The 24,875-nt window shown below is 39.0% G+C and overlaps 1 protein-coding gene across 1 annotated transcript in view; it reads right to left on the reverse strand.

Moving 5' to 3' along the window:
- CACNA2D3 (calcium voltage-gated channel auxiliary subunit alpha2delta 3) overlaps positions 1–24,875 on the reverse strand; it is a 908,562-nt gene that overhangs the window by 35,518 nt on the left and 848,169 nt on the right. The window contains exon 35 of the mRNA XM_055556946.1: positions 17,194–17,305. Coding sequence (XP_055412921.1) covers positions 17,194–17,305 — 112 coding nt within the window. The remainder of the gene's footprint in view (positions 1–17,193; positions 17,306–24,875) is intronic.

The raw sequence follows: 24,875 nt of genomic DNA on the forward strand, positions 1-24,875 counted from the left end.
CCCTAACTAGGGATTGAACCTGGGTCCTCCACAGTGAGAGCATGAAGTCCAAATCTCTGGACTGGCAGGGAATTTTAAACAGAGGTAAGAATATAATTAGAGTGTATACAGAAAGGGAAATATAAATGGCTTTAAGACATATGGAATGTATCCAACATACATCATTAAAAGAAAACCCACAATGATATTCCATTTTTCGGGTATCAGAATGGCAAACATTTTGATAAAACACTGTGTTGCTAAGAGTATAATAAACATATATTCTCCCAAACTAGTAGAAATACAAATTGGTTTAAGATATCCAGAGTGTATTTTTGCAGGCTCTATCAAAATTACATATACTTTGACCCATTGATTCTTCTAATAATGTACCATACATACAAATAAATTACTTATTACCCAAGAATATTCATTTCTACACTGTCTCAAGTAGCCAACATTTTGGAACAACCTGAAAGTTCAATTAAAGTTATATGAAAACATCCTCAGAATTGGAATCTTGGGTAACCACTAAAAAAAAAAAAAAAAAAAAAAAAGGCAAACCTATAAAATGACATGATGATAGTTTCCAATCTAGCAAGTGAAAAAGGTGAGGTATTGTATGTGTAGTCAACACTGTCATTCCTGTAAGAAACGAATGGTGAAACATCTAAAGTACCTGTGTTTCTCTATTAGGTCGCTGCAAACGTAATTGCGGTTTTGGACCGTGAATTTTAAATCATTACAAGTAGGCGCAAACACTTCTTTATTATGCAAAACAGGAACCATTACAATCCACACATTTTTACCAACAAGAAATAAGTTTGTTTATTTCTTTAGTGTAAAAATTCATCCCTCAGGATTTGAGGAACTCTTGGAAAGCATTTCCTGCCTCCTGTGATTGTGGAAGCATTTTCCCTGCAAAAAGTTGTCAAGGTGCTTGGATAAGTGGCAGCTGGTTGGCGAGAGGTCAGGTGAATATGGAGGATGAGGTAAAACTTTGTAGACCAATTCATTCAACTTTTGAAGTGTTGGTTGTGTGCCATGTGGTCAGGTGTTGTCATGGAGAAGAATCAGGCCCTTCCTGTTGACCAATGCTGGCTATCGGCACTGCAGTTTTTGGTGCATCTCATTGATTCGCTGAGCATACTTCTCAGATGTAATGGTTTCACCAGGATTCAGAAAGCTATACTGGATCAGACCAGCAGCAGACCACCAAACAGTGACTATGACCATTTTTTTGGTGCAAGTTTGGCTATGGCAAGTGCTTTGAAACTTCTTAGTCCAACCACTGAGCTGGTTGTCACAGGTTGTCTTATAAAAACCCACTTTTCATCGCATGTCACAGTCTGATGTGCGTGTGACATCGCACGTCACAATTCTATGCTTCATTGTTGTTGCACTGTTGCTGTTTTTTGAGGCAGGGCTTCCCTCCTGGCTCAGTGGTAAAGAATCCACCTGCCATGCAGTAGCCGCAGGAGACGCAGGTTCTATCTCTGGGTGGGGAAGATCCCTTGGAGGAGAGCATGGCAACCCACTCCAGTATTCTTGACTGGAGGCTCCCTTGGACAGAGGAGCCTGGTGGGGCTACAGTCCATAGGATCACAAAGAGTCAGACACAACTGAAGCAATTTAGCACATGCAGCTCACAAGGCACCCTTTTTCACCTTTCCAATTAGCTTCAAATGCCAAATGATGCTGAGTTCATCAGCAACTTCTCCTGTAGTTGTAAGAGGGTCAGCTTCAATGATGGCTCTCAATGGGTCATTGTCAACTTCCAACAGACAGCCACTATGTTCCTCATCTTCAGGGCTCTAGTCTCCTTTGCAAAACTTTCTTGAACCACCACCGCACTGTATTAGCAGTTCCTGGGCCAAATTGTTGTTGATGCTGTGAGTTATCTCTGCTGCTTTAGACCCATTTTGAACTTAAATAAGAAAATCACTCGAATTTGCTTTTTGTCTAAAATCATTTCCCTGGTTTAAAATCAATATAAACAGCAAGTAGTAAGTCACTAGCCAAAAAAAATAAATAAATAAAGCAAGAAATGTGCATTAAAATGATGTTCAACATAACCACATTTACTTATGAATATACCACAGTATCAAACAGCAAATTCAACAATGCAAAAATTGCAATTACTTTTGCACCAATCTAATATTTGCATATGATAACCCTGGAGGAATACATTAATCTCTGGAAATGACTGTCCCCTAGAAAGACTGCAAAGGGTCACTGGTGGGAGAAGACTTAATTTTCATTGCATGTCCATATGCACTATTTGATTTATTTAGCAAGTTTGTGGGGACTTCCCTAGTGGATCTGTGGTAAAGAATCTGCATGTCAATGCAGGAGACATGGGTTAAATCCCTGGGTTGGGAAGATACACTGGAGAAAGAAACAGCAACCCACTCCAGTATTCTTGCTGGAAAAATCTCATGGACAGAGGAGCCTGGCCGGCCATAGTTTTAGGGGGCTGCAAAAGAGTTAGACACTACTTAGCAACTAAACAACAACCAAGTTTGTGTATGATACTTTGTATCATTATTTATTTCACTTATGTATGTACTTAGTTAATAGTTATTTTTAAATTATCAGATATGGAGAAGAAACACTGATGGAGAGAAAGATTCCTAAAAGGATCATAGGGCTTTGAATCTGGCATCAGCAGCTCCTTCTCCGTGGGACCTTGGCAAAGGACTCTCCTTACTCTGGACCACCTTCTCTTTCCCTAAGGAGAATCACAGAGTTCACTCTTCACTTGTGGGAATCTGAGTTTCTAGTTGTTTTCAAAACACATACTTGTTTTCAAATATCACACAAAATAACAGGTGTCTCAGCTACCAGAATTACACACATCCTCTCCCCTGTCACTCACACTTTACAAGGCTATTCGCTTGGGAAACTGTCTCAAGCAACAATTTTCTGAGCACTGGTTTAAACACAAGGGTAGGTTAAGTACTAGAAATATAAGAGTATAAGACATCCCAGTTATTGAATGCCAACTAAATGCCAGGTACTGGATGAGGTGTTTTTTATAATTGTATCTTGTGATGTTCACATCAACCCAGTACCCTGTAGGCATTATCAATATCTTCATTTTTACAAATGAGCAGGTGGCAACTAAGAGGGATAACTTACTTGCTGGCAAAGGTCTCCCAATTAAGAAGCGATCCCATTGAGAGCTAAAACCCAGTCTGCATGACACCAGGCCTGAGCTATTTTTCACCATAATTCCAGCCCATGGCACCTGATTTGCTGGGAGAGGAAGACAAACAGATGCTTGATCAGTAATGGGGTAAGTACTGTGAGAGAACCTCCAAGTGGGTCTGATGGAGATTTGCATGAAGGTGGCACTCAGGAAGCATATTGCTCTTTTCCAGTGGGATGTTTGTAGACTTCTTCCCATAGGTCAAGTGAATGGTGAAACTGCCAGTTTTCAAAGCAAACCTTGACCATGAGATGAACTCAGTCTGAAACGTGGCTACACAAGTGACTTGGTACCATGACAGAGAGCCATTCAACTGGATGCCACAGGAATTTTCTCTGAGGTTTCAGAGTCAGGGAGACCTTGACTCAACTCACATTTGGTACTCAGTAGCTTTGTAACACCAGTCTGGAGACTTAACTCCTCTGAGCCTCACATTCCTACTTGGTGAAATGCATATGAAATGAAAAAATGTAAAGAAAAATAATGTGGAAAAATGAACATGAAGCTCCTGTCATAAAGTAGGCATTCAATAAACAGTCATCATATTCTCATATAGGCTTGGATATATCAAAATAATCCAAGATTGCACAGGCGAGTACTTCAGTAGAAATGGAATCATTGCGAAATGCATAATTTGTTTCCTGAAAGTCAGTGTATCAGTGTTTTGTTTGAGAAACATCTGATATAATGCTTATAGCCTGAGAATTTCTCCCACTTCCTTCAGACTTTGATCATTTACACCTCCAATAATTACGGATCATGAGTGATTCTTAGCCTCATCTTGTACCCTCTCTACCCATTTTTCTTTCAAATGCACAAAGATGCCAGGGGATGCTGTGTTTGCTAAGGTTCTTGGGTGACCTCTTCTTAGGCATGAAAACTGTATCGAGGTGAATGCCTTTCATCTTATGTCGCCAAGGGGTCTTGTCAAAATCATAAGCAATCCTAAAACGAGAAGAGTGGAGGTCACCTGAGGAAAAAGAGAAAATCCAAGTCCCAAAGAAAAGCTGATAATTAAAAAATGAATTTCCTTCTTGAGTGTACAATATGTCTCTTGAAAAAGTGATTTGTGTCTAGAAGTTTTATGTCTACATTCAATAAGCTGCATTTCAAGCAGCATTTCTTCTTCGATCCTTTGAGCTCCTTTAATACATCAGATGGGTTTTTAATACCCACAGGAATATATAAACTCTTTCCAAGCTAAACAAATGGAGGGCAAGCTGGAGAGTTAATAAACACACATCTATAGGGGTTTGGCAACTTGCTAAGCCACTTCAGGTGCAGCGCTGGGAAGCCCAAGGGAGGAACACAGACAGCCCTTTGAGGTAGGGGAGGTGGGCATCACAGCACAAACAGCCATCAGGATGGAGACAATGCACCGCAGAAAGGCCGCTCGCAAACGTCAAGTGTGGATACAGCTCTGCACTCCTCCATTCCACATGCAAATAAACATTCTAAAAATATTCTTTGGCTCTGATGGTCTCCTACCCTCCAGCATGGAAGAGGAAAGCCTCACTGTGCTCTGAGCCCAGACAAACTTACATGTGCTCCCACCCAGCTTTCCCACACATTAAGAAATGTACAAATGGGAAATTGTTGTGAGACTAATTCACGTCAGGTAGAGACCTGTCTAGTCATTACAGACATGTGCCCCTCTCATTTTGCATCATGGACTCTTGAGGGAAAACAGTAATTTACAACACTTCCTGTACTAAAACCTCTCCAAACGGCTTATCAAAGGGCAAGTAAAGATAGTAACATCTACACAACAGTGACCGTCCTATCTGGAACCTCAAAAGTTGTAATCATTGTTGCTTTTGGAAATAGGGCACTTTTCCCTCTTTAAGTATTTGAGAAAGAGGATCAGAAGTCCTGTCTCCAGTAAAGTGATTTACTGAACTGAGACTCAGAAGAATTGGTACAAAAATCAATCAGAGGTTTGAATCCCAGTTATTCTAATGTTTTGGGACCACATTTTCATCTTCTGGCAATATTTCAAAAATTCAAAATAAAGCTATCAAGATAAGCATTTACTTCTCCCTCCTCCCTTTAACATTCTAAAGCCAGGATGTTTTTAGCAACCAAAAACATACAGCACTAACTAGGTTGTTCACTCTAAGAGCTAATATTAAATCATTCAAGCCTAGGTCCATACCGTAATATGAAAAGAAGGTAGCGCTTTATTAAAGGATGAGTGGCAGGTCATCAACATTACAATGACACATTGGTGAAAACTTAGACTTGATAGAGTCCTATTTTAAGTATTTGGTGATGGAAAGAATCACATCCTTTTAGAATCCAGGAGTTATTCCAATATACCACCTTCTGAGATGCATGGACTTGACACCATAAAACTCAAAGACAGAGGAACTATTTTGATTTTGCTGATATATGCTCTGCACATTGCCAGCCAACATGGTGAGATCTAAGCGAGTAAATGACACCAAGAGAAAACCTGGAGAAAAATAAAGTGCATAACCCTCAGTCTTCAAAGGAAAGAACTTGACCCTTGGTGTTAATTTCACTGTAGAGTAGGAAAGTTGTCTTGTTTGGAACTGAATTAAAGCCTGCTTAAAAGGGTCGATGATTATTTCATGGGAAATTGAATCACATTTATTTACACATTTAAAACAAGATTGAGTACAGTAGTTTGGCAAGAATCTATAGAGCAGGAGATACAAAAATATTTCAACAAATTAGTGTATGCTTACAAATTAAGTAGTTAAAAACTGTTACATTTTAACACCTACAAATTATATTATTCATGACACTAATGTACTCCCACTGGCAAAGTCTGTATCTAATTTGTGTAATGAAGTATCTGATCACTGTTGAATATGTGTAGTCCCTAATTCAGAATTCCAAATTTTTTATGAGCCGAGAGCTCAAGTAGATCCAAGAAGTGGCAAAATTCCAAGATCTACTTTATCTAGGACTGTCTCGTTGGAGCAAAAAAAAACCCTCACCAACGACTTTTCCTGATTGAAACTATTAGTTTTACCTTCCAGGCTAAGAAATCTGGAAGAGGGGGCTGACTGGAGTTCTGTGGTTTTCCTACAATGCTGTCAACACAGATGGGTGTGCTATAAAAATATCTCCCATTTATGAAGCATTTACTCTGGGCTGGGCACTGTGATAAATATGGGGGCTACAATTTTTTCTTTTTTTATCCCACATACAGGTCCTGTGAGGCAGGTATCATAGCCCTTTCAGAGATGAGCAGACTGAAACCTACAATACTTATTGGTTAAAATCTTTGCATGCTTAAGGGCTGCAGCCCAGATGATATCCCAGTCCCAGAATCTATTCTCTCAGTCTTTACTCCAGGAAGACACCGTGTCCCCCTTGTGCAGTGGGTGCATTTTACAGGTTGTTTCCAGAAGACCCACTTGGTAACAACACCTGCAGGGCATTCGCCGAGAACAGTCTGAAGAATTTGCGGTAAATCGCCCACCCAGCCTAAGACCTCAACAGGAAATTGGATTCGTTTGTAGGAAAATGGAATCCCTGAACTATGGTTCTCTGAACTGTAGCCCACGAAACATGTCAACACAGCTTCGAGACCAATTACTTTCTTTCAGTTTAGCGGACAAATGAAAGGCGCATGGGGAGAAGTGATGAGAGAAGAAAAGTGTAGCCACAGCTTTTGGGGCTTCCAGGAAGATGAGCAAAACTTGTGTGCAGATCCGAAAGTGAAACTGATGGCAACATAATTCTTATGAAAAGCAGTGAGTAATATTACCGCAAAAAAAGGACAGACACACACAGAGACACAAAAAACAACAATATAAAAATCTAATTTGCCTTAGAAAGTAATATCTTGCCAGCACTGAAATGTGACAAGAGTTTTAAAGCTCCAGCATTAAATATGTGACACATGTTTAATTTCATTCTGATTAATTATTTTTTAAATTGTTAAAATATTTAACTCAGCAATTGATTCCCATTCCAAGGGAACCTTTGTGGATCCCTTTCTCATCAAAGGATGAGGGGGCATCAAGAAAAACAGCAATGTACTGGAAAATAGTTAAAACATCACATTCTTTTCGATATTCAATTTTGTTAAGCTTGTTGACAGTCACAAATGCCCAGAAAATATGGGTTGAGTTGTTTTAGATTGCTGTTTGAATAACAGATTAATTTAATAATCAGTGGGATATTGAATGACGAAAATTATTGGTTAAAGTAGCCAAACCACCAACCCTAATGACATTCTTATGTAAATTCTTATTTTCTTTTAGGCTCCTGCATTCTTAATAAACCCTATATTTTTGAAAATCCTTTTTTAAACATCGCATACTGTCCCTCTGTTAAAATATATCTGTCTATGCTATAGACAGATAAATGTCCACTTTTGGAGTTGCCAATGTGATGGTTTCTATTTAGAGCAACTGAGTCACCTCTTGATGGTTTTTCCATATAAAACCAACAAGGGCTTCTGGAAACAGGACACAGAGACTGAGCTGGGAGCAGCCAGTCTTCAAAGACTGTTGGAGACCAAAAAGACTTTTATAATATGGCTAGAAGCACCTGACATGGTTTCCTGAGTTTTATCAAGATGTGTAGACACCAGGGTTATCTGATGCCTATAGTTAACGACAGCCACCAGCAGACCGCCGCATGAAGCACGATCCCGTGGGAAGCGCGCAGTGCTCTCGTTGCTCTATGGTTTGCCATTGCTTGTGGAGGAAAGTAATCGCTGCCTTGAAAATGGTTTGTAATGGACACAGTTTTGTATGTTCCATTGCGGGAGGCAAGATGTTTTTCTTTGAAAAAGATCTTAGTGGTAATTTTTGAAATACTGTAATTTTCACCAAACTCAGTTTCCAACTCACTCGTCGCCAAATGCTGTAGAATTGTGTTATTTTTGAATGTCACTGGTGCTGACCTGAAGTTACCTATGAAGCTAGTCAAAAATTAGTAACTATTTTAGAGAACTCGTCCTGCAAAAGCTCATTCTTTCCAAGGCAAAAGTTGACAAATTTCTACACGCATAGAATGTAAAGCAGATGGGCAAATTCAGCTGCCTGTTTGCCACCAAACCTATTGGCCATTGTACTGAAAAGTCTACCTGCTGTCACAAAGGGACCATCACCAAAAGCCAGAAAACAGTGTTTCCGTCATTGACATACTGCATTTCAAGAATACAAAGCTCATACAAAATGCAAAATGCTATCTTCATTCTTTAATAAATACATACATCTTCTAATAAATTTTACTTCATAAAATGGAACAAGGAAAGACAGAGAGAAGGAGACATGCAAAAACAAGAAAAAAAGAGTTTAATCCTTCAAAAGCTGTCAGTGAGACTATTCTTTATGAGTCTATTTTGATGTGATAAGAGCATTGTATCAAAAATTTGTAACCAAGCCTCACAAAAATTTTTGGATTAGGAAAAAAAAAAAAAAAACAGTCATGAATTGACTTTTCATTCAACTAGTCACCCCAGCCAACTTGTTAATTTCTAATCCCTAAAAAGAGGAAGAGGAGAATGAAGAGGCGGAAACAGCTGGGGCGGCTCGATGAGGACCAGGCTGTGTGTGTGTGTGCTGGGGGGCTACATCCAGAGGTGCAGCAAAAGGCCTGTCTGGATCAGAAGTTTCTGCTTCAAAGGTTGGTCTAGCGTCACCGTTATCGTCATTTCTCCCATCATCTGAAATCTGACCATTTATCCTCCCTTCCTTAAAACTTCTGTGTTAGTCCACAGTGGTGTCAGGGTAGCAGCTTAAGTCCTTAAAGGACTAGTACTCTGTGACAGGGTCAAAGGGGCCACATGACTTGGGCCTTATTTGCCTCCTCTCTTCTCACCTCTACCTCTGTGTCCCAGCTTCCCTTGTAAAAATTTGTTGAACAAACCACAATTTTTCTTGTCTCCATGAGTCTCTTCCATCTGTCTGGATACTCCTACTTGCTAACTTCTCCGCACTTGGTGTTCTTACATTAGATGCTACTTTTATCCAGGAAGCGTCTCTCTCTCTCTTTTTTTAATTCTATACTTTCTTCAGGTAGCTCTCTTTTCAAAAAAATATGTATATATTTGGCTCCGCTGGGGCCTTGGTCATGGCACATGGGATCTTTCTGTTGCAGCGCATGGCCCCTTTAGTTGTGGCACTTGGGTTTAGTTGTTCTGTGGCATATGGGATCTTACTTCTTTTACCAGGGATCACACCTGCATCCAATGCCCTGCAAGGCAGATTTCTAACCACTGGACCATGGGGGAAGCCCCAGGGAAGCCTCTATTGACCACTCCAAGCCTCCCTTCCATGCTGCTGTGTGAAATTTACTCTCTAATCCTGGCATGAAGCATGGGGGGCTGACACTGCCTAGTTACTTCTTTGTAAACTCCATGAGGAAGGAATCATGTGTGCCTCATTAATTGCTAACTCCCCACAGTGTAGCCCAGTGTCTAGGATATAACACAGAATCAAGAAATGTTCACTGAAGTTCTAAGCTAGTTTTAATTTTTTTTCCTAAAGTCCTATTTTTTTCCCCCAGGCAAATTTCTTAGAAACCTCCTTTAAGGTAATTTATGTATCAGCTCTCATATTTTCAAAACTAAATTGTCATTTCACAAATTAGAGTTCCTTGACAGCAAGATCAAACCAGTCAATCCTACAGGAAATCAACCCTGAATATTCACTGGAAGGACTGCTGCTGAAGCTGAAGCTTCAGTCTTTTCACCACCTGATGTAAAGAGCTGACTCACTGGAATAGACCCTGATGGTGGGGAAGATTGAAGGCAGGAGGAGAAGGGGAAGACAGAGGATTAGATGGTTGGATGGCATCACCGACTCAATGGACATGAGTTTGACCAAGCTCCAGGAGATGGTGAAGGACAGGGTGCTGCACTCCACGGGGTGACAAAGAGTCGGACATGACTGAGCAACTGAATAATAACAACAAACTAGATATTAGAAGCAGGCAAAACCAATCTATGATGTTAGAAATCTAGAGAGGGGTTATCATATGGTAAGTGGAGGTTGTGCACAGAAAGGGAGAGGTGGAGGGCCTCCTGTGAGGCTGGTAATGTTCTTTCACTTCTTAGCCTGAGTGCTGGTTACGTACATGTGTCCCCTTTGTGAGAAAACTAATCAACTGGCAAACTTATGGTTTGTACACTTCTCTGTATTTGTTCTAGTTAATAAAATTTTTAGTTAAAAAGAAAGAAAAGGGACTTCCTTGGTTAGCCATTGGCTAAGACACCCAAATCAGGGTGCCTAGGTTCCATCCCTGGCCAGGAAACTAGATCCCACATGCCACAGCTAAGTCCACATGCCCCAACTATTAATAAAAGATCCCCATGCCACAGTGAATATTGAAGCTCCCGAGTGCTGCAACTAAGAACCCTGCTGCAGTCAAATACATAAAAAAAATACTTAATTTAAAAAAGAAAAAGGAAAAGCACAAGTCCCTGTTTCTCTCCTCACTCAGACCCCAGAACCTTTACTGTTTTTTGCCTCCATAGTTTTTGACAGAGCTGCTAGGCAGTGGCCTTGAAATAAAGCTTTGAAAGCAAAATCTTATCTTTTCACTGCTGCCAGCAAATTGTACATGGCCTTCTCAACTTCCCAACCTCCTGTGAGTTTTCAACCCACACTCCCGCAAGTGTGGAATTTACACTGTGAAACAGACTAGTCATGGGAGGTGTCAATACCTCAGCATCTACTTCATTATCTTATCCGTCCTTGACTTCCCTAAAGCACCCTACACAGATTCCAGGATGTAGCAAGAACACATTTACCTCCCAGTGAACGAAAGGTGGTCTTCTGTTAAGTTTGAAATCTTGATTTTCATCAAGCAGCATTCATCTCCTTGGTTACTAACTGCAAGTCAACAAGGAAAAATACTGATTGCCCTAGCAGTTGTCCATCTTGGTTCTATTTGTTTTCTCACTAAGAATGGAAATGAGAAAGTTAACTTACTTCACTAAGTATGATCATCTATCATCTGCTAAGAGATATTGGCCACCTCATGGAGTTTGTAGTCATGATGACTGGAGAGATGATACCGCTCTGCTCAAAAGGTTTCATGAGTATTATAAAACCAAGAGAGTCACTTGACAGAGCCACAGAGCCATGAATAGTCAACAGTACTTAAGTTATACATGAACTGGTCATCTGAGAGACCTCTTTCTCCAGGGAATTCTATAGAAGTGAACTGATGGTAGACTATGAAAAGGCACATTCACATTTCAACAGAATGGTTTCTGGAGGTTAAAAATTTTTTATGCTAAGTTGGTATGGTATTATACTTGTGTTAAGTGTGGCCACGGGCTTCCCTGGTAGCTCAGGTGGTAAAGACTCCGCCTGCAATGCAGGAGACTCTGATTCGATTCCTGGGTTGGGAAGATCTGCTGGAGAAGGGATAGGCTACCCATTTCAGTGTTCTGACCTGGAGAATTCCATGGACTGTATAGACCATGGAGTCGCAAAGGGTCGGACACGACTGAGTGACTTTTACTTTCAGTTAAGTGTGGCTGTATATTGAGTACTTACTCTCTTCCAAGCATTATGTCAATTCACAGCATAAAATTTCCCACTTACATCTTACAAAAAGTCAATGCTATGCTCACGATTATTATCCCCCCAAATTACCCAGGAAGAAGCTGAGTGTCAGAGAGTTTCAGTTTTTACTCAAGGTCACACAATTTGCAGTTCATGACACCAGGACTCACACTCTGCACCCTGTGACCCCACAGGCCCTGCACTAACCACTGTGCTTCAGTGCTTTCCTGGGATGGTTCTAAAGTCCTCGGCGGCTACAGTAGACTATAAGATGGTGCACTGGGCAAAGACAGACGCTGTTCTGTTCTAAACACTTAGAGATGCTGGAGGAATTAATAAAACAAAACAAGTGTGTTTAAATGCAAAAGAACTTACAAGAAAAGACACTAAAAGCCCACTTGCACATTTATAGGCTAAGTGTAAAATCCTGGTAATCTGCTGCTGTCCAGGACTCTGAATGGGATAAAGAATATTAGTGTGAGAAAACTTTAAGCCTAAACTACATGCTGTTTAGGAAAAATATTCATTCTAGTTATACAATGCAGGGACTCCTAAATACAAAAACTTACATAACAATTATTCCCAGGCAGTCAATACCAATAGGACACACAATCGAAGCCCAAGTGTAAGTCTATTATGAGAAGAAACCCAGGTTCTAATCTCTTCCCACAAAAATAATAAATAGCAAAGATCAGTTCACAGTCAAAAATGACAAAACACATGAGAAATGATCAACCAGGAAAGAAAGCAGACACAAGAAACAACAGGATTGGTACCCTCAGAAAGTTAACTATTAAAATAATCTTAAAAGGCCTTTACTATTGTGTGTAGAAACTTGAGATTAAGGCTCTATGTAAAAAAACACAGATTTTAGTAAAAGCAAATAAAACTTCTAGAAACAAACAAAAAACAACCTTATTAAGATTGCAATGGATTCTCTGCGCACCTGAAAATAATATAAAATTGTAAATCATCTATACTTGATTTTTTTCAAAAATGCAATACTTAAAAAAAAAATCTCAATGGACACTTTAAGCAGCAGACTAGACACAATCAAAAGGAAATTAGTGAACTGTAATATGCTTAAGGAAATTATATAGAATAAAGTACACAAACAGAAATATATTTAAATCTAAATACACTTCAGTGATACATCAGAACATTAAAGAGACACACTTTAAAAACCATCAGAGAGGAATGAAAAGCCAGACTACTTATAAAGATGCAAAACTAAAAGTCATAAGACAATGGAATAGGATTTTTAAAATATCAATTTAGATAGTATGAAGTTAAACTATCACTGTAGAGTACATATTAAATAAGAATTTAAATAAAGAATGAGATAATTTGTCACTCCCAGATCATTCTTGAAATCAATTTCTAATATACCATAGAACCAAAAACAATGGTTTTAAAACAGGCAATGGTAAGTAAACAAAGCAGTAAGCATCTCATTTACTATAGGCAGCAATAATAATAATAATATAGTTGGTAGGTTAAGAACACAGTAGAACTAAAATGTTAGAAAATACTACATGAAAGAGATGAGATATAATCCAAGTCAAAGGTCCTAAGGCATTGTTTGCTCTGGAGGAACAGATATTCCTGGAAGGAAGAGATCTTGACCAACTGAAACAGAATGTATACTTTACTGGAATACACTAGTATACTAATAAGGGAAACAAGGGAATGGAGAAAACAGAATGAATATAATAGGCGGCAAAAAAGAAAGAAAAAAGAAAAGAAAAAAACATGGGGAAGAAAAAAACATAAAATGATAATAGAAATGCATCCAAACTTACTGGTAAGCACAATAAATTTTAAGATTAAATCTGTCAATAGTAGAGATAATAAGATTTTAAATCCAGCTACATTCTATTTATAATTGTAATGCATAATGACAGAAAAGTTGAAAATGTATGTGTGTGGGTAAATGTGCCTAGGAAATATTATCTAAAGAAGAAGTCCTAATCCTATGCTATTAGCAAACAAAAGAGGCATTAAAGCATAAAGCACTTCCATATAAAGAGGGTTATTACACAAAAGATAAAAGGAATGGTTTATTAGGAAGCTATACCACTCTTGAACAGAAATGTCCATGGTAACATAGCTTCACAATATAGAAAGCAAAACAAAGTGAATGACATGAAAAAATGGAAAAATACATAAGCCTGGTGAGAGCTTGACATCTAAAATAGACCAAGAAAAGAAGTTTGAAACACAATAAACACACCTGATCCAATGGATACATATTAATCTCTACACTCAGCTTTTAGAGAATAAAACTTGCTTTTAAAACCACAGAGACAAATACTAGACTACAAAGCAAATCTCCACACATATTAAAACACATTTGTTATATAGACAAACTGTCATTTAGTTAGATATCAATAATAAAAAAAAAGATAGCCTCAAAACCCATAGATTAGGAAATCTTAAAACACTATTTAAAAATTTACAGATCAAAAAAAAAAGTGAAAGTTAGAAAACTGTTAGAGCTGAATAACAATGAAACTATATTAAAATTACAAAGGTAAGCTGGAATGTAGAGAGAAATCATATATATATATATATATATATATATATGTATGTTTACATACAAATGAAGCTGAAAAAGTTAAGCATCAAACACAAAATGGTAGAAAATTTAAAAAAAAAAAAAAAAAGAGTAAGTCCCCAAAACATAGAAGATAACGATACACTGAAGAAGCAAAATAAATGAAACAGAAAGTCAGAGAAACAGAGAGAATGAAGCGAACTCAATGATGATTCTTTGGAAAGAAAAACAAAACAGACATATCTGTGCCAATGTGGAGAGGGAGAGAGAGAGGAGAGGAGGAAACACAGGAGGGACCGAGGGAAGGAGACAGGGGAATGAGAGTGATTTAAAAGGGGAAAATCACAAATAAGGTAACATGTGTAATAAAAAGACACTATTTATAAATGCATGCAATAAACTTTAAGAGTAAGATGCAATAGGTGATTTTCTGAGAAATATAATCACCAAAATCATCTAAAAAAGAAATGGAAATTCCAGAGAGACATCATGCAACAATTAAAGAAACTAATGAGTGAAAATGTACTCACACAAAAACAAACAAATAAGCAAAAACCCATCAATCACTGATACTTTTATGGGTTTTACTAAATCTACAACAGGTAGATAATTTAATCTTACACAAAATGTTACAGATATTAGAGGAAGAGGATAGACTCTTCAAGTAAATTTGTGACAATAAAATGACCCTGATAGCAAAGTCAAATGAAAGGAAGGAAAAGTACAGGCCACACTCCTTTATGAACACAGACGCAAAGGTTCACAGTACAGTATGAGCAAATGAATCTAGTGATATGAATTTTGTCCTCTGTTTTTTGTAATCAAACAATGAAAGTCAATCCTGCAAAAGCAAGTATGTTTCATATTACATAACCCACTACTATTAAAGACATTTATAACATATATGATATAGCTCATGATTTAAATTTTTTAAAAATTATATTGGTGAAACACATATTAAAAATTAAAATTATTTTAGTGATGATGCAAAAAATTTATTTTCATACATTTTATCATCCACTCAAGTTTCATACAGTAACAACCAGAGCAACAAGTACACTCGAAGAGGTTTTCTTTAACCTAATAAACGGTTACCAAAAACTCATAGCAATTTAGAAGATGGATAATAATTAAGGTTGCACAACACTGGGAATGTGCTTGATGCCCTTGAATTATATACTCAAAATAGTTACAATGGTAAATTTTATATTATTTATATTTTCCTACAATTTAAAAGCCCTATAGCAAATATCATACTTAACATGGAATTATCAGAAGTGATTCTTTTAATTAGAAACAATACACAGTTTCCTACTCTCATGGCTTCTATTCAACAAATGTATCGGAAGTCCAGCACAATAAAACAATAATTAAGTGTGGAGATTAGAAAGGAAAAATTTTACAAATGATATTAATATGTATGAGAAAAAGTCCAAAAGAACCCATACATAAACTATTAGATCTAAAAGAGCAGTTAGCAGCTGGGTGCAGGATATATAATGTACAGAAATCAGTGAGATTCTCATATGTTAGCAATTACCAATCAGATAATACAGTATTAAATATATGCCATTTCTGAAAGCAAAATCTCATAAGCTCTTTAGGTATAAATCTAACATAACATTACAAAACTGTATTGAGAAGCATGTAAATAAACAGATATTTAGCTTATAAGTGGGAAGGTCTAATATCATAAAAATAGCAGTTATCTACAAATTAATTTATAACTTATAGTAATTGTAGTCAAAATCCTAGCATAATTCATCAAAATTAATTAGCTGGCTCTAAAATTAATATAGAAGAGTAAAGAGGCAAAAACAGTTAGGATGACTTAAAAGAAGAATAAGAGAAAGAGATTTTTTTCCTTCTGGCTATCAAGTCACATTACAAAGCTATAATAATTAAAGAGATATGGTGTTGACCATAAACCATAAAACCTAAAAGCAGAGCTGCACATAGATGGGAACCCAGCCTATAACACAGGTGTCATAATAAATCTATTGGAAAATTAAAAAATACCGAGTAAAAAGTGCTGGTTAACAGGCCAACTATATGGAAAAGGATGAAATTAGACTTCTAAATCATGAAACTCATACAAATAAATTCCAGAGGCATTAAAGTTCTAAGTGTGTAAGGCACCTTTTTAATGTGTTCAGAATAAAAATATATGAGAATATATGTATTACATTAGGGTAGAGACTAGTTTCTGAAACAAGGCACAAAATGCACAAATCAAAGAAGAAAATAATAAATTTGACCACATGAAAATAAAAGCAAAAGAAAACTTACATGCATCTAAAGATGCCCATAAAAAGTGAAAAGACAGACCAAGGAATAAGAAGACACATACAAAGCACAGAATTGCAAAGAAATCATATCTGGAACACAAAAAGAATGTCCAAGTCAGTAAGAATAGACCCACCACCCAAGAGAGAACTGCTAACAGGAAAGAAGAAGCCAGAGACTCCAAATGATCAATAAAACCAGTGAAAGAGGTCTAACTTCATTAATAATCAGGGACACTCATATTAAGCCACCAAGAAATAATTCCCAATATGTCAGATTTGGGTGAATCCTGAAGGCTTGGTGCCTTCAATAAAAACATCTGAGAAATTTCCCCCAATTGGTGAAATAAATTGCCAACTGTTAATTGGGATAAAAAACCAATTAGGACTTCTTCCAACCATGTACAAACTGGGCTAAAAATCTCTTATATTCTAGGATGAATTTTCATACATTTGAATGCATCCCAAACTCTAAACGATCCCTCTAACAAAGCCAAGTGGTGCTCCTTCCAAGCTGATGAAAATAGTTCCTCACACAAGAGGGCAGCCATGTTTCCAGCTCTCATCGTAATCCTGGGCATGGCCGCCGCACTGGCCCATCTGGGAAAGGTCTCTACCAGACAGAAAGAGGCGGGCGGTAGGGGGCGGGGTGCTTACTTGGAGCAGTCTTCACAAGCAATGTTCCCTGAGGTTTCCTTGATGGTGCGCTCAGAGACGAACGCTGGATATTCAGTGTCACAAGGCTCCAGGGTCTGTTTCAATTTCTGGGCTGTAGGGATAAGGGAAAAAAAAAAAAAAGATAAAGAATACAAGGCACTGGCTTTGTTGTGACTGGCAGCCCACAGTAACTCAGAACGCAGTTCCGCTCCTGCTGCTCTGTGATTTTTCTAGGCACAGCATAATGCATTATTTTCTAATTAGTCAAGTGATTTCATCTGCCAAGCAACTCTATAAGCTATAATTCCTCAAGCAGTTCTGTTGGCATGATCAGCTATCATTTATGCATCTCAAGAATTCTACTTTCTGGTACAACATCACTCACTGGGTCTCTGGCCTCAGACTTATGTGACCTTAGCAACAAAAACACACACACACATATACATCCGAATAAATGTATAAAATATAAGCTACACCGTATTATTTAGGGTGAGATAAAGGTCATAATACAATTACACGGTTTTATTACAGAAACAAAATTGAAATATGGAATAGTAAAATACGTAATGTCTATGAATCACAGCCATGAACCTAATCCTACTATTGTGAAGTTCCTTGTACAGAAAGATAGTACTAAATAACCCTGGTACATGGGTAAGTACATAGTAGGTACTTGGTAAGGGCTTGGTGGTCTACTAAATAATTTAAACAAGTTATGTCCAGTAGGCAAATTTCAAAACCTAATATTTTGAATTTGTAAATTGGGCATGATATAGTTCTTCTATTAGAGGTTGATGTGAGAACTCAATTAAATAATATATGCTGAGTACTTAGTGTAATACTTTTGTTTAAAAAACAAAAATAAAGCCAGTATTCTCATGAAGCCATTAGTGATGATGTCAATGATGATAGATATCATTAGCATAGTAGTTAAACGTAAAGTCAGAGGAGTTCGGAGTGCAAATTCCTGCTTCACTACTTTTAGCTAATCCTCAGTATTCTCATCTGTAAAATGGAGATGCTAGCAGTACAGGTACTCTTCACAAGAGGTTTACTCATGAACATTTTTCCAGTAGAACATTTACTTATAGATTCCCAAAACTCAAACTTCCCATGAAGTTAATGTGGATTCCCAAAACTCAAACTTCCTATGATTTAACATGGATATAAACATATATTTGTAACAATCTCTCCAGGTATATTCCAAATGCAACTGGTTTGGATGTCAGAACCAGCATTAGATTTTTCATAGAATGTCCATCTGGGAGGCTGCCAGCACTAAGAGAGGCATCACAGAGTTACTGAATGCAAAACAACTGTTTGGTAACAACCAGGTAATTGTTGGGTGATCAGAAAGCTGTGTTTTAAGTGTTTATATCCTTATGTGATTCTTTTATATACAGGCCTTTTTAGTGAGCTTTAATTATTCTGAGGAAATTGATTCGGGGTTTGGAGTTGAAGCATAATACATTGTAGTTTTTCTTATTTAAAACAAAAGGAAGTAGACTCAATCAGCTTTTTGTGCCAATCGTGATTTTAGGAACTGGTCGCTGACATTAAGTGGTGATTCACATACTAACTCACAGGGTTGTTCTGAGGAATGAATAGACTGATGCATGCATAACTCTGAACAGAGTGAACACAAGCATCTTTTCACATACATTTTTGCCCCTCTCTCCCCGCCTTCATGTTACCACCTACATACCGTCTTCATGTTACTCCACATACTAACTGCAGAGTAGCTAACAGCACAAATTCTGGGTGTTGTGAATTCTGCTGCTGCCGTGTGACACTAAGTGGGTTTTTAATTTCTCCACACTGTAATGTTTTCTGCAAAATGGGAAGAACAGAACCAACTCCAAAGGGTCGTTTGGGGATGAAACAACTCCATCTATTGAAAGTGGCTGGTACACTGCCAGTGCTACTTAAGTGTACACGCTTACAGCCACCACCACTTCTGCTGGGGATGCTATTTCACTGAATCCTCAGGCTGCCAGCCTTATTGGGCCACCACTGTTTGGCCGGATGCCTCCCTGATCCTGACAGCAGGGAGGGTACCATGCCGGTAGCCACTGCGCCTGCAAAGGGCCAAGTTCCAGACACCGCCTACCCCCTGAGCCTGCAGTACTCGCTCTCAGGAAGTGTCCTTACATGCTTGCTGAGCAGATGAGCAATTCTTTGGAATGGTGTTTTTCAGGCAAATAAAACAGACAAAGGAAATGGGAGATTCTCTGTCCCTCATGGCAAATGGCCTGCCTTGTGTGGAAGGCAATGGGATTTCAGGTGGTGCACATTCATCAGTAACAACACAGAGGTGGTTGGTTGGAACATCATTCTCTTCCCATTTCTTTATCAATGTCCTTGATTCTTGTCAGGAAGATGACTTTGTTCGATGCTAGGCAGTTTTTACCTTTTTTTTTTTTTCTTTCATTTGTTCTTTTTCTCCTTTATTCTAAGGAGGCCAAACATGAAGCTCAGAGGAGCTAACTATAATACAGTTTATTTTCAGGGTTATTATTTTTACAATTGATTATACAGCAAACCAGAGAAGGCAATGGCACCCCATTCCAGTACTGTTGCCTGGAAAATCCCATGGACGGAGGAGCCTGGAAGGCTGCAGTCCATGCGGTCACTGAGGGTCGGACACGACTGAGAGACTTCCCTTTCACTTTTCATTTTCATGCATTGGAGAAGGAAATGGCAACCCACTCCAGTGTTCTTGCCTGGAGAATCCCAGGGATGGGGGAGCCTTGGTGGGCTGCCGTCTATGGGGTCGCACAGAGTCGGACACAACTGAAGTGACTTAGCAGCAGCATACAGCAAACAGGACTAACTTTTAATTTGGGAAGCTGCATTTTAATATTTAATTTTCAAAAAGTCAGCTTACTGAAATAAAGATTAAATAAAAGCACAGATTATAAATTAATACACTGCAAGCATGCAGATGGCATATAACGATGGTAACAGCTAAATTTATTAAGAAATTACTATATGCCAGATGTCATTCCACTTTATACATATTTATCTAGTACTACATTACAAAATTTAAACAAATCAAACTATGAGATTGGAGAAAGTGTTCATTCTGTTTTGTAAATTAGTGAATGGAGGAGAGGATGAAGTGAACTGCCTAAATTCATCCAGTGAGTATGTGGCAGGGCCAAAATTTGAACTTGGACTGTCTGGTTCCCACACATATATATTTAACTACTGTATGAAGTTTGGCCAATGAGAGAAAGGAAGAAAGATCTCTGGGGGGCAGGCTGAGATAGGCAGCACACGTGATTTAAATAACCCTGATAACTGCACCATCTCTAATTGTCTGGGCCCAGTTACAATGGAAAGAGTCCAAATGTCTCAGTGGAGAGACTCATTTGGCTCTGATCCTTTCTGGAGATAAATTCTTATTCCTTTCATAACTCTAGGTCACCCATACTGATGTGGTAATAAGCCCTTGAGTTTATTTGAAGTAAGACTATAGATTGGCTGGAAGTTGCTTGGTGCTTTTGGGAAACACATGAATTATCATATAAAACCATGGCCACATTTAATCTAAATAGTATGGTTTATTATGAAGATGTTTGTTTGTCTGGAGTGCTACAGGAAAACATCACATATATTTGCCAGTTTTTACTGTTTATTTATGGAATTTCAAACCAATAACTAGGGCTGCCAGTCATCTGATGGGTACTGTTTTAACTCTCAGGCATTCAAAACTCATCATCTTACAAAGGTGTTGGAGCTCAGCTAGACTGATTCTTTTTTTTTTTTTTTTTCCAGAAGAGAAAATTGAAGTTCAGGAAGTAGACACAGCCTGCCTTGAGCCCCACAGAAAGTGACTTATCATGATCATCATTTACCTAAACAGCAAAACCACCTTTGCAGCCAATACTCACTAAGCGCCTGCATGCGTGCGTGTGTGGGTGTGTGCTAAGTGGCTTCAGTTGTGTTCAACAAATTTTTGTGACCCCATGGATGGTAGCCCGCCAGGCTCCCCTGTCCAAGGGATTCTCTAGGAAAGAATACTAGAGTGGGTTGCCATTTCCTTCTCCAGGGGATCTTCCCAACCCAGGGATCGAACCCATGTCTCTTACATCTCCTGCATTAGCAGGCAGGTTCTTTACCACTAGCGCCACATGGGAAGCCCCACTAAGTGCCTACTACAAGCCAAACACCACACTAGATCCTTTGATGGATTGAATTCTCACCCTCTCATGGTGAGCACGGCCCTGCTGCTATCCTGTTTTACAGATGAAGAGACTAAAACTCAGAGAAATGAAGTTAAATGCTTGCCTGTCACACCATTGTATGCTCTGAAGCCCAAATGCATATGCACGTCCTCGTCACATCCTGGAGCCTTCACTCTTGGCCATCACCCTGTCTGCTTCTCACCCCAATTACACTGGACGTCTCAGGCTGAAGCCGCCAGGACCTATCACTCACTTACAACGAGGCACCCAGTGGAGCATCCACACAATTGGATTTCTTTAATTTTCCCTTAGCAACAAATGTCCCTGATGAGAATAACTGACTTGGGTTCACAGTAATTATGCGCAGACAATCAGGAATGAATAGAGTTGCCATTTGAAAAGCTTTCCTCTTCTTTTGTCTCTGCGAATGCACCCTCATTCATAACCGGGTGCCAGCAAGCTCCATTCTCTTTGTGCAACTTCGCCAAAATGATACCTTTGTGATAATCAAGCAGAAATGGCCTTCCACAGTCCCCTTCATTAAGGAAATGAAGCAGATAAACAGTGTAATTATGGATTCCATTTTTAGCTAAACAAAGATGTATGTCTCAGCTCAGGGTCTTTATCCAGTGAGAGAAGGGTAAATTTAGAATGCAGAAACCTCGCAAGGCAATATTGTGATGGTGCTTGGAACTTTTCCCGGCTTATACTGGGTCTGAGATTCACATTCACATCTAACAAAGATTCAGATGATAGCAGCTCTGTGGGTGAAAGCATTCACCATCGGAATCAGTTTCTTTATCTATAAAATGGAAAAAGTCATAGCCATGCCCAGCAGAGGGCTGCAGGTCCGAATGAGACAATCAATCCACGTGAGGCAGCCTGCTCCACACAGGACTCACAGAGGGCCAGCTGCGTCTCCCGCCGCCCTCCAGCGGAGGTGGCCGGTTTTGGCTTACAGTTGAGCTTATTTTCTCCTAGCTGCCTTACTTAGGTGCCTCGGAGAGGCTCAACGACACATTCCAGCAGTCCCCACCTCTCAGGTATGTAAAAGGGATCTGAAGAGAACCCAGTGCTGGCACTCTGGAAGGGAAAAAGTGCTACATACAGGCACAGCACTTGCAGATGATTTAACCATCTGACAAGGTCTTTGTGCAGTCTGTCAGTGGAGTGAGACAATTTGGAATTACCTATTAAGAGTTGTTTAAAAAGTTTCTAAGACAGAAAACACAGACCTGAAGCATTACATCATTCCTCTTAGCTAAGATTTTAGCTAAGCTGGAAGAGAAAGAAGGGAGAAGAAAGGTGAAATTTCAGAATGAGAACCTCCAAGAGTTTCTGAGTGCAAAGATTGTGCCCCCCTTCATAATTCATCTCTCCTACCCTACACCCCTCAGTCTACATCAGGATTAGCTCAATAGTGGCACTATTGACATTCTGAGTCAGATGATTCTTTGTTGTGAGGGGCTGTCCCATGTGTTGTAGAGTGTTTTATGGGCATCTCTGACTTTTACCCACTGGATGCCAGTAGCTCTCTCCCATCCCCAGTTGTGACCAAAAATGTCTCGACATTGCAATGACCCCTGGGAGGCAAAATCACCCCTACGCTCAAAGTTACTGGTCTAAGCAGATATCCTAGTTCACAGAGACTGGCACTCAGAAGTAACTCAACAACGAACTGTCCATGTCAAGGACCAGCACAGGAGTGAGGGCAGATGCCTGTAGCAGCAGGGAAGGGAAGCCGACCAAGGTAAGAGTGGGGTTAGTGGCAAGGAAGGTTGGCACTCACCACAAAAGCCTGGTGGGCAGGCCATGTGGATATGAATAGGAAAGAGAGGAATGCCAGAAAGTGAAGCACTGAAGACCACCAGCCTGCTGCCCCAGCACTGAGCACACTGCTCAGAAGGAGCCAGACTTTTAAGCCAAAAGGGACACCAGCTCCCAAAACGGGAGCCCCACCGCCCACGCATGGTGACTTGCCCTGTGCCACACCTTGCATGTGGGCTTTGCACATGCATGGTTGAATCCATTGCTCACAGCCGTATCACATCTTATCTCTGTTGACAAGCAAGGAAACGAAAGCTCATGATGACCAGGCAACTTGTCCAGAACTGCACAGCCAGCAAGTGGCAGAGGAAGGCTGCCTGACTCAGAAGTCAGGTGCTTCGTCTCTAGGTGAAACAGGGCTCCAGGCATGACTGGGAAAGACTGAGATCTGTCCCAAGGCACTGGTGATGCAGGAACAGCAGCCATCTGACCAACTACCATCCACTCGCTTGGCCTCCACTGATCATTTTCCTTCCTTTTCTCTCATTTAATTTCATGTACCTTTTTTTTCACCCCTAATAGTAAAAATCTGGACATGCTAACCAAGTAAGAAAAGTGACTAGAAAAGAGATAACAAGTACCCATTAGGTAAGTTCCTTCCCATCTTCCTTTTTCAAACCATCTACAATTTAAAAAAAAAGCAGGTTCATGTTATAGGTAAAATTTTCTTTGGGGTATCTGAGGGTCTTCTCTTCCTAATTCATATTTTGGTCCCTGTTTATTGACTCCCCAGTGGCCTGACTGCTGATCCGAGTTAATTCTACATCCTCCTTCTCCCCAGTCATTGGGGGTTTGGAGGGCATATACAATTTTGCATATTGTTTTTCTTGCTAAATATGACTAAGTTTTATAATTATTTCCTATGGCTTTCTGTGAATGGACTGTCATTTTTTGGTAACTGTAACTTTGTTTCCTATTTTCTGTTTCTGTTTTGTATATAGATTCATTTGTATTAATTTTAGATTCCACATATAAGTGATGTATTACAGTATTTGTCTTTCTCTGTCTTACTTTACTAAATATATTCTCTAGTTGCATCCATACTGCTGTAAATGGCAATATTTCATTCTTTATACAAGTCAACATCATCATCACCATTATCATAAATTAATTACAGCTGCCTTTTTGAAGGCTTACTATATTCCAGTCCTACACTCAGTATACACCATGATTTATCTTACCATTAAATGCATACATACACACAAACAATAAGAGATAAATATCATTTATTTATTATTTTCTTTATTTAGCTTACTGTGGGGAAACTGAGCCTTGAAGAGATCAGCTAACTTGACAAAGGCCAACCTCAGAGCCAGAACTTATATCCATATTAATCTTACTCTAAACTCAGGCCTCTAATAGTTTCTACTAATTACTGATTGAATCATTGATGGCCTTTTCAGCAATGAAAATAATATGATCAGATTTATATTTTATGAAAGGTAATAGTAAAAAGGTAATGATTGTTCATTCGTTCAGCCTGAGAAAGGTGATGCGTCTGTGACCTTTAGATTTCAGCACTGCTCACTAGCTTCTGAAGAATTCACCTGTGCAGTGTATGACCTCAAAGCCTTAGTTAAGGAAACAGGTCAAAGTGTACATTCAACATGAGCTGTGGAATTTCTGTCAGCCTGAACGGCACTGCCCTCAGCACAAAGGATGCCT

Source organism: Bubalus kerabau, chromosome 20, assembly GCF_029407905.1.
Source record: "Bubalus kerabau isolate K-KA32 ecotype Philippines breed swamp buffalo chromosome 20, PCC_UOA_SB_1v2, whole genome shotgun sequence".
Classification (NCBI taxonomy): Eukaryota; Metazoa; Chordata; class Mammalia; order Artiodactyla; family Bovidae; genus Bubalus; species Bubalus kerabau.